This window comes from Takifugu rubripes, chromosome 11 (genome assembly GCF_901000725.2).
Source record: "Takifugu rubripes chromosome 11, fTakRub1.2, whole genome shotgun sequence".
NCBI lineage: Eukaryota > Metazoa > Chordata > Actinopteri > Tetraodontiformes > Tetraodontidae > Takifugu > Takifugu rubripes.
The window spans coordinates 4584092-4594053 of NC_042295.1; the positions used below are offsets into that span (position 1 = coordinate 4584092).

The 9962-nt window shown below is 47.5% G+C and overlaps 2 protein-coding genes across 5 annotated transcripts; one reads left to right on the top strand and one right to left on the bottom strand.

Annotated features, from left to right (window-relative positions):
* Positions 1–323: 323 nt before the first annotated feature.
* On the top strand, positions 324–6596 carry bace2 (beta-secretase 2). 2 transcript variants are annotated; one of them, XM_011608264.2, is made up of 9 exons: positions 324–808; positions 2960–3048; positions 3328–3544; positions 3768–3899; positions 4221–4355; positions 4435–4536; positions 4612–4755; positions 4836–5004; positions 5191–6596. In XM_011608264.2, exons 1-9 carry the CDS (start codon positions 527–529, stop codon positions 5430–5432), a joined length of 1512 nt encoding a protein of 503 aa, XP_011606566.1. In that variant the 5' UTR covers positions 324–526; the 3' UTR covers positions 5433–6596. The 2 variants fall into 2 exon arrangements, with proteins under 2 accessions (XP_011606566.1, XP_003968354.1); XM_003968305.3 differs by having other exon boundaries at positions 325–808; positions 4606–4755.
* Positions 6597–6637: 41 nt separating this feature from the next.
* On the bottom strand, positions 6638–9865 carry LOC115251401 (transmembrane protease serine 2-like). Of its 3 annotated transcripts, XM_029843464.1 has the most exons (13): positions 9670–9865; positions 9464–9602; positions 9288–9380; positions 9052–9165; positions 8737–8860; positions 8551–8661; positions 8412–8455; positions 8164–8308; positions 7911–8083; positions 7702–7800; positions 7488–7624; positions 6951–7100; positions 6638–6823 (listed from the first exon to the last, which is right to left on the bottom strand). In XM_029843464.1, the coding sequence occupies exons 1-13, from the start codon at positions 9682–9684 to the stop codon at positions 6806–6808; spliced, it is 1362 nt and encodes a 453-aa protein (XP_029699324.1). In that variant the 5' UTR covers positions 9685–9865; the 3' UTR covers positions 6638–6805. The 3 variants fall into 3 exon arrangements, with proteins under 3 accessions (XP_029699324.1, XP_029699325.1, XP_029699323.1); XM_029843465.1 differs by lacking the exon at positions 6638–6823 and having other exon boundaries at positions 6830–7100; positions 7956–8083; XM_029843463.1 differs by lacking the exon at positions 6638–6823 and having other exon boundaries at positions 6830–7100.
* Positions 9866–9962: the final 97 nt, after the last annotated feature.

Sequence of the window (9962 nt, forward strand, 5' to 3'; positions counted from 1 at the left end):
ACACAGTATTTATATTAGTGTTTATTTCGCGTTACTAATTATGTTCACTCAAACATGTTTCACTCAAGAGTTTTTTCTGCAACGGCAAACGGATAAACATGACAGTGCGAGAGATCGTGCCTTCAAAGTAAAAGGCTTGTTATCGCAGCCGTGGAAATGATTATTCGCATAAGTACACAAATTTTCCTCACATCAGCCGTCTTATGTTTGATTTATCTCTTTGATCCTGCGTCGCAGCTGCATTATCCAAGTCAAAACCAGTGATTCTTATTTCCGTGGCGTTTGCATTACGCGGTTCCTTTATTGTGAAAGGCTTTTAACTCCTTAGACCAGTTAGCTTGATGGTGGGTGTCGGAGGCCAAACTTTTGCAAGTTTTCAGCGGTCGGCGAGTCGGTCGTGCGGTGTTGGGCTGTCAAGAAGTCGGTTCTGGCTGTGACGCAGGCGTTTCCATCATGGCTAAACTGAAACCATAAGTCTCGACCTCTAAGAGGAACTTTTCCTACTACAGCGGCTCCAGATCTCGTCATGGCTCCTCCGGCCGCTCTACTGGCTCTCAGTTTCTGTCTCAGTGTTTCGGACGGGAGCATTTTGGTCCCTCTCAGATTGTTCTCCGGGAACTTTAACTTCTCCTCAGCGGTGGGTCTGGTGGCTCTGCGGCAGGTCGCCTTGACGGCTGATGGAAGCGGCCTGTCTCTGGCCTCCGACCCGACCGGGACGGTCAACTTTCTGGACATGGTGAATAACTTGAAGGGGGACTCTGGCAGAGGCTACTATATAGAGTTGTCTATCGGTACTCCCGGCCAGAAGGTAATATGCTTTGAAACCAACATGCTTCTTTTTGTTTGAACTGTATAAAATTACAATATTACTACTATCTTAAATGTCCCCCTTTGTCCTCTGGATGTGTTATCTTCATGTTGGATCCAGGGTGCCCTCTTTGTGAAGGACGCGGCCGGACAGGCTGCTGTCCTGGATGTCCAAGGCTGGATGCTGCCTTTGGGCCCCTGGCTCTGCATGTCGTCTGAAGGCCTCCCTCACATGCACTCACATGATGTTGTGTGTGAGGAGCTCTTTCTTAGCAGCAGCTGATGGGGATTATGAGGCTCCCAGGGAGCAAAGAGCTACTACAGAGCTGCACCAACAGTTCCCTCTGGAATATTTCTGGACACTTTGGCATTGTTAACTGCAGCTCTTTTTGTCTTAAATGAAGTGATTAAAATAAGTGATCACAACCTCTCCCCTACCCACAGAAATATTTTGCTGTTGTAGATTTAAGGTTTGGCATCACCAGTGTTTATATGGACCTGTTTAACTCTGTCACTGAGCAGTTGTTCTCAGGTTAAGGAGGCCGGAGCCTGGTCTCTCCGCAGGCCTTGTCATTGTCTTGTGTTGAGCACATCCCAGTTTCCCCACAGCTTTACCCCAGTGCTAATCAGCACCTGCTGAGTTTACTCTTACTGCTTGTGCTTTAGGGTTTTACATTTTGCCTCTTGTAAACTTCTAGCTGACCTGTTGTCATGGATACAATAGCTGCTGTTGTACTTGTGAGTATGGACCAGAGTTCTGCTGAGCCGATGCTGGTTAGGACCCAGGTTAGAAACCACCATGTCCAGTTAAACAACGTTCTTATTGCTGGTGGTGTCTGAATATTTGCCAGTTGTTTTCAATTTCCTTTAGTATTCAGTCACGTCTACCTGGAGGCTAAATAGTTGATTTATTATGTTTTGGTTTTCTGGCATGTCTGGTCAAAGAAGCAGACCAACAAAAGTATCTGGGTCTTTGGTCCTTTTAGATTTTACATTGTCCAATCAGTGTGAGCAGAGGAGTTGAAATGAGAGCCAGGTCTAAAGATGTCTGGGAGCAGCTGAGAACCCAAATGATGTCTGAAAAACACCATAAAAACCACAGAGCCTCTGAATGGAAGATTTTATTAGGCTGATTTGCATAAAGTTCCTGGGAGCTGAGACGGAAACACGGACAATGTTGTCCACGGGGCCATTTCAGTGTCTGGCCCTTAACCCCAAAGGTACCTTTGGTAAAAGAAAACAGCTCGTATTTTCACAAATTCTTTGATTTCATGCATTTCCTGTAAGAACAGCTGTAGAGATCCTGTGGTCTGCTGACTTCCTGTCTACAAATACCACTATGTGAAAGAGGATAAACAAGGATGTGTTTGAGCAAATATCCCTTTAAATGTTGGGCCATACACCCGGTAAAATGGTGTGACTACAGGGTTGTGGGGTTGAAACCAGCATTTAACAGTCACATCTGTCAGCACCAGCACCTGTGGAGGAACCAGAATCTCCTGCAGATGGATTCTGGTTCCTGAGCAGCTTTTACTCTTCTGGTGTTTAATTCCTTACCTCGGTTTGTTTCTTATTCCCAGTCAGTGTGTCCAACCCAACTGGTTGGTAATAAATGTGATTTTAAAAAGAGGGAAGTCTTCTTGAATGTTGTCGGTGTGAGAAGCTCAAAGGTTTGAGGAAGTCAGTTTCTTTCCTCCTTCCTGCTGTTGTGACCAGTGGCGATACAGCTGGTGTTGAAATATTTGTGACTGGCCAGTTGTGCATAGTCAGTGGGTGACGCTGGGTAATTGAAGTGGGTCATGTGACCTGGCCAAACAGCCACTTGTGCTGGGTCATCAGATGGTCTTCAGGTTACATCCTTGTATGATGGTTGTCTGTCAGAATGCTCGTTAGGTTAGTGCCTGGAAAATCGTCTGTAAATGAGTCCTCCTTCTGCGTGGTCACAGGATGGCAGCAGCTGCTCCATGCTGTCATGGCTGACTGTCCCATCAGAGCTGCAGGTGTGCACATGTGACAAAGGAGGGAGGACACACCCGTGTGTGTGTGTGTGTGTGTGTGTGTGTGTGTGTGTGCGTGTGCGTGTGCGCGTGTGCGTGCGTGGTGAGCACCTGTGTGGGTGTGTGCTTTGAGCACCTGTGTGTGTGTGTTGCAGATGAACATCCTGGTAGACACAGGCAGCAGTAACTTTGCTGTGGCGGCAGCTCCACACCCCTTCATCACACACTTCTTCAACACAGCTCTGTGAGTTCCACACATCCACAGTAAAACCAGTTCACTCAGCTGGTTCCCAGCAGAACTACTTTCCATTTAACAAATTCTCAAGAAGAGGAAATATATATTAATAAAATGTAGGAAGTAAAAATCTCTTTTCTGGGATTTTCTTAAGAATGGAAGTGACACGAATGTGTAATAACTATGTAATAACAGTTCTGTCCTCCTGTAGGCTCTTTTTCCTTCATTTATGATAAACAAGCTGATGAAAGCTTCTGGTTGTGCGTCTTCCCCTCTCATCCTGAGCAGCTCCAGTAGCTACCAGTATACTGGGCAGGGCGTGGCTGTCCGCTACACACAAGGAAACTGGAACGGTGAACTGGGCATGGACCTTGTCTCCATCCCTGAGGGTCCAAATGGGACTTTCCCCATCAACATCGCTGCCATCTTGTCCTCTGAAGGCTTTTTCCTCCCTGACATTAACTGGCAGGGAATACTGGGACTGGCCTACCCCCTGCTGGCTCGGGTGAGGACGACTTGTTTTTGCTGGTTTATCTGGTTCCTGCCCAGATGGTCTGACTCCCAGTTTGAACTGGTTTAGCACGCACACGTGCATTAATCTGACCATAATCACACAAATTCTCAGCGCTAATTTAATAGCTGTAAACGTCTCCCGTCTCTTCCGTCTCCCTCCTGTCTCTCTCCCTTCTCTCTCCTGTCCCCCTTCCCCCATCCATTTTCCCCCACAGCCAGACCCATCTGTGACGCCCTTCTTTGACTCATTGGTGCAGCAACTCGGAATCCCAGACATCTTTTCCCTGCAGATGTGTGGAGCTGGACTGTCAGCCAGCAGCACCGTGGACGCGGCAGGAGGCAGTCTTGTGAGTTCTGGCAGGGGGGGTCCTGGTCAGATGACTCGTCACATGAACATATAATTTTGTTCTGACTTGTGATTTTATGTCCTCACCAAGTAGGTTTCTATTATTTTGTGTGTATCTTTGTTCATTTATTGGACCTGAAGTGGAGCCAATAAAAGAGTCAATACTGGAGCAAACAGACCAGTTTATGATCGCAGTAACTCCACTAAGGAGATGTTGTGGTTAAAGAGCAGCTCATGAAGGTGTGTGTGTGTGTGTGTGTGTGTGCGTGCGTGCGTGCGTGTGTGCGTGCGTGCGTGCGTGCCCGTGCATGCATCTCCTCAGATCATGGGAGGGACTGAATCAACTCTGTACACTGGCCCAGTGTGGTACACCCCCATTGTGGAAGAGTGGTACTACCAGGTGGAGGTTCTAAAGTTGGAGGTTGGAAACCAGAACCTAGAGTTGGACTGTAAAGAGGTGAGTGTAGAACCACAGTAGAAGCTCCACTGGATGATCACAGCAGGACAGAAACACTGTCTTTTCCTCCTCCTCTCAGTACAACACAGATAAGGCCATCGTTGACAGTGGGACCACCTTGCTGCGTCTGCCCGTCAACGTCTTCAATGCGCTGGTTACCGCCATCACTCGCAGCTCGCTGGTACGGTTCCGCCCCCACAGATGGAACAGAGAAGCGTAGAAGGAAGCTGATCTCTCTCATCTGTGTCAGATTCAGGAGTTTTCTTCAGGGTTCTGGGACGGCACCAAACTGGCGTGCTGGATGAAAGGGGAGACGCCCTGGAGGTTCTTCCCAAAGCTATCCCTTTATCTTAGGGCCACCAACAGCAGCCAGTCCTTTCGTCTCACCATTCTGCCGCAGGTACCACTGGACTGAGCTCCAGGACAGCCCTATCCTCACCTCTCTGCCTTCCTCTATTCAGTGTGACCGTCTCCTCACAGCTTTACATCCAGCAAATCACCGACGTAGACGGAACATTGGACTGCTTCCGTTTCGGGGTGTCCTCGTCGGTCAATGGTTTGGTGATCGGTGCAACTGTGATGGAAGGTTTCTACGTGGTCTTCGACCGCGCTCAGCGGAGGCTGGGCTTCGCTCTAAGCAACTGTGCAGGTCAGATGCCTGAACGCCATGTTAACATTGTTTCTACATTGTTGCTGGTGATGCTCCTCTGGTTGCTCAGATGCAGGCATGATGTCTTCGATGTATCAGTGCTTTGATGTCTGCCTTTATTGTAAAGTTCTTGCCCTCCAGCCGCCTGTGCTGGTGTGACCCCCGTGTGCATGTGTCTGTCTGCAGTGAGCGCTGGGCTGCCCCTCTCAGAGATCGCTGGGCCTTTCTCAGCAGCAGATGTGGCGTCCAACTGCTCCGGTGGTGTGCGGAACGAGCCTGTCCTGTGGGTGATTTCCTACGCTCTGATTGCTGTCTGCGCGCTGGTTCTCATCGTGCTGCTGCTGCTACTGGTGGTGCCGTGCCGACGCAGGAACAGCTTTGGGGAGATAACAGACGAGTCTTCGCTGGTCCGCCACCGTATAAAGTGACTGAGAAGAGAGAGGGTGAATGGGAAGGAGAGCGGCGCATGGGGGCTGCCAACAGGGGCGGAGCCATCCCAGGCTTTGCCTGAAGCAGACAGTGACACGCCTCTGTGAAAGCCCACCTTCTGCAGCAGGCTGTGGCAGCTTCCTGTTGAGGGGAGCTGCTGGGGCTGATTTCTGTCTCCGGGGCACAAAGACAGCAAGTCAGGAGTGGAAGTGATGCATGTCACAACCATCAAATGCTCATTTATTCCCAGCTTTCTTCATAAACAGCTGCACATAACCTCCCTCCTTAAGAATATAGTTCTCCATCAAACAAGCTTCTTGTCCCATTCACCACTACTCCAAAACGCTGATAATTTCTCATTTTGTGGCTGAGGAATCATCCAACATGTGGAGCATCAGCCTGGTACTGAGCCCCATGGAGCTCAGCAACCACTTCAGACTCCTTTATTCATATCTGACAAAGGTCCGCCAACCAAAGATGTCTGATAATTAATGTCACGGCAGCAAATGTGTGAGATGTTGTGGTGGCGCGTGAAGCCCCTTCAGGACATTCCTCAGTGAGGGGCCCTTCTCAGTGATCCGCAGATTCCCCTCACAACATCTCTCTCTGCCTTCGGCAGTAAAGCCTTGTTTGACACATGTGTTTTGCAGGTTGAAGGTGGACCAGAGGGACTTTCTGAGGGGTGTGTAGCGCCACGAGTAGTCTCACTGTATTGGAAATGTCTCAGTGGCCTTGGTAGACTTTTCTGGATTGCACTTTCCTTTAATTTGATCAGATGTATTAAAATGACTTCACGAATATGTGATCTGAACTTAATTTGCTAAGCAAAGGTTTTATTGATTTAGGCCATCTGCAAACATCCAAATGTGTGTTTAAATATGACAGCAGTATTAGCATCATTAAATGTGGTCAGTTCTTTAATAGGCTGAATATTTTGAACTATTTAAAAGCCAAAGGTTGGAAGTCTGCTCTGAACTCCATTTTTCACTGCTTTATACACCCGTACCACATTACAAAACAAGTATCGATCGTTGCACATGGTTCAAGTTTTTAAATGTCCATTTATTTGTGTTTTTCTGGGCTATAACTGTAATGCAGTGACCAAATGAAGGATGTAAATCATTTTTAATGTGTGAATAAATGGGTTTCTTATGTCAGATTAACTCAGGAATTAAGCGTACTTTGGCGCCACCCAGTGGTAAAATATGGGATAACAGTTTTATTAACAACTGGATTTTTTTTCAGATATTTAACAGAAATATAGAGATAAATGTGTTAACATAAATTCTGCAACAATGAGAAACATCAAAATCAAGATTAATAAAAGGTGATGATTTTTTTTACGTCGGAAAATTCATCTTTGATATAGACCTCAGTCATTTTGATGCTTCTGTAAATACAAAGATGAAAATATGAAACAGAAATAGCATCATGATCCTGTAAATTCAACAAAGGTTTTCAGGTCTGACATAAAACTTTATATTTGACTACTGCTGCTTCATCTCAGGATAGCTTACCTTCATTTGTTGGTGTATCCAGGCCTGAAAGTAGCTGATGTTGCTATGGACACCAATGTTGTGCTCAGTGCATTTGTCCCCCCAGATTGTGTCCCCAGTGAGCCACCAAACTCCATTCTTCAGGGTCACCAGAGGGCTGCCACTATCGGCCTGACAAAAAGTTCATTTTTATTTTTTAAATTAATTTTTACATTCATTCCAACCTTTAACTGGCTGCATGTCCTGTCATGATCTAAGTACAAATAAAACATGTCTGACAGTGCTATGAGGAGGACTAACCATCACCCCTGATTACTGGGAACAATGGTGAACAAGACACCAGGTTTGTAAGAGAGTCTCATAGGGCGAATGAAGAGGAACATCTACAGCAGCACAATAATAATTTCCAAGACTAAATTATTGTCTCTGACCGATGATTTAAAATGAGGATTTGAGGAAAGAATTTCTAAATCTGTCCATAAAAACAAACGTAATGATGAGCTGTCAACATGTTAATGGTGAATCCAAATGTTTCAAACATGCGCTGGTTTGTCTTACTTGACAGACAGCTTCATCTGTCCCTCTGGCACACAGCATGTCCTGTGATATCCTGCCTCTGTACTGGGAGGACCTGTTACACTCCACACTATCCATGATGGAGACCTGAACCCCTTTCAGGTAGAGAAAGCCAGACCCTGGGAGGAAATGAGGCTGCTCTTTTCACCCTGATGGTTAGCATTATTGCTCCATAAACGTGTGTCAACGGTCTCACCTGCATCTCCAGAACCGCTCAGCTGTGTGATCCAGCTGTGTTGTTGGTCAGTGATGTTTAGGCCAATGTTTGGGAGGCACACAGGGCCAATGTTGCTGTCTAAAAGAGAGAAAACAGGTCAGTCACATCTTCTGGTCCCTGGAGGAGGTATAAAGAGCAAATAGAGCATTTAACAGCGTCAGATAAATGATCTACCGAGACAGCGCTACCTGTGAAATCCAGGGGTTTTTTAAGCCTCATCAGAGCGATGTCACCTGTGTGTGTGAGACTGTTGTAGCCTTCATGGATCACGATGTGGCTCACAAAGTGTGCAGGAGTGAACAGAGTGTCTAACGGATTCACTGTTGCAGCGTAAACAGTCCAGGCTGCAGGTCTGGGATCCCTGTGGGACAGAAACTGAGGAGGCTCCAGGTACATGTAGGTATAAGCTGGGCCAGACCAGACCAGGCGTGAAGACCTCACCTGAGTACACAGTGTGCTGCAGTCACCAGCCAGTAGGGGGAGACTATTGCTCCCCCACAATAGTGAGACCCAGCCAGCTGCAGGCTGACCTGCCAAGGCCACGTCCCTGCTGAGGGCCTGCTGGAGTTCACACCTCTGCCACAATCTGAGGGCAGAAAAACAGCCGCATCAGCATAAACGCACTAAAACAGACTCTGAGCATTTCCCGTCTGTCTGTGTTGTGACAAAGGTGACGTGCTTGAACGTACCAGTGCACTGCAGTGTCACCACGCTGTCATCAGGACAACTGTTGCTGTCGGGGAAAAAGCAAACAGGCATTTCAGTTGGAAGCAGCTTCATGAGGCTGTAGTGCTGAGGATAATCAGTGAAGGTCAATTCTCTCCCTACGTCAGAACAAACTGCTGCAGGATGGAAGCTTCAGGGTAGAAGTCAGACTTCAGCTGGAAGAATCCACCTTCAGAGGTCACCCGCTGTTGGCCTGACTGGAAAAAGGTGCCTCTATGGAAGCACATGGTGGACGTCATCTTCTGTCAACACTTGAGTGATCAGAATAGTCCAGGATGAGCCGCTGACCTGCTGTAGCCCATCTCCAGGCAGCTGGCCCTGCCATGCTGGGCACTCCAGCCCCGAGAGCACACATTCCTCCACCCACCGGACCCATAGACCTGTAGCACGAAGCCGGAGCCATGGAGCCTCACTGAGGACGAGCAGAAACATTCACTCACTCAGCAAGATCAAGATGCAGCCCTCATTGATCAGTGGCATAAACAAAGGAGTTAAATATTCTACAACTGATATCAAATCTTTGCTTTCAGACATGTGATCGGCATCTTAAGCCATAATATCCTGGGTAAAATGGGGAGATTCAGAGTAGAAGAAGAAAAATACCACAGTTGGCTTCATCCTGGCCGGCAGGACAGTCCTCGACTCCATCACACCACTGGGATGCCCACACACAGCTGCTGTCACCACACTGCAGCCCATGGATGCAGGTGGAGGAAACTAGGAAATGAGATAGAGCCAAAGATACCACCAGTTACCCAAGTATCAGCTCTGTGGGCTGCTTCCACGTGGAGGTGGGGAATATCTGAAATCCTGACAGATGAGATGGAGCCTGAACTCACAGTAATAAGCCAGGAGAATTCCAGCCAGCAGCAGCAGGATGAGCAGGGAGATCACAGAGGTCACACTCCGCTTCACACACATCTGCTTCCAATCTGTGGTTTTCACACCAAGGTTGTCTTTACATTTGGCCCCAAAGACAAAAAAGAGCAGTGGAGCCAGTATAGAGCAGCTCTACCTTTGTGTTTTGGGGCACTCTGGTTGGCCTCAGCCGGAGGTTTGGGGGCCAGGTGATGAACATACTGAGGTCTGACGTCCAAGCGGCTCAGTGTTTTCATCTTGTGGTCTCCGTGGATGAAAGGAGGCATATCCTGATACTGGGAGAAAAATATTGCCCACAAATCTCTCAACAACAAAGAAAGTTCGAGTCGTGTAGACACCTACCAGATTGGTGGACATTTCCTGTTCAAGAGGATATTTGGCAGTTTACAGATGGATAAAATGGAACCAATTCCTTCTAGAGAAGCTTCAACCATTTAGTGTTTATAATAACGCTGATATGAAGCAACGGTTCTCCTGTCACCTGCTGAGATTCGTCTCCCCCCACCGTTGCACAGCTCATCATCCTCACACCTAAACCACTCCCCACTTTGCATGATCAATGATTGACAGAAAACACAACACTCGGCTCTGCAAAGAGACTTGTGACCAATTCAGAGTTAAATTTCAACTAAAGA

Bases quoted from the DNA above. Each gene is read 5' to 3' on its own strand.
- bace2 (XM_003968305.3), top strand. From the start codon at position 527: ATGGCTCCTCCGGCCGCTCTACTGGCTCTCAGTTTCTGTCTCAGTGTT. The intron at 3,049-3,327 runs GTGAGTTCCACA...CATCCTGAGCAG, and splicing joins CACTTCTTCAACACAGCTCT to CTCCAGTAGCTACCAGTATA. The intron at 3,900-4,220 runs GTGAGTTCTGGC...GCATCTCCTCAG, and splicing joins ACGCGGCAGGAGGCAGTCTT to ATCATGGGAGGGACTGAATC.
- LOC115251401 (XM_029843463.1), bottom strand. The intron at 8,309-8,411 runs GTACGTTCAAGC...TTCTGCCCTCAG, and splicing joins GGTGACACTGCAGTGCACTG to ATTGTGGCAGAGGTGTGAAC. The intron at 7,801-7,910 runs GTAGCGCTGTCT...TCTCTCTTTTAG, and splicing joins AAAACCCCTGGATTTCACAG to ACAGCAACATTGGCCCTGTG.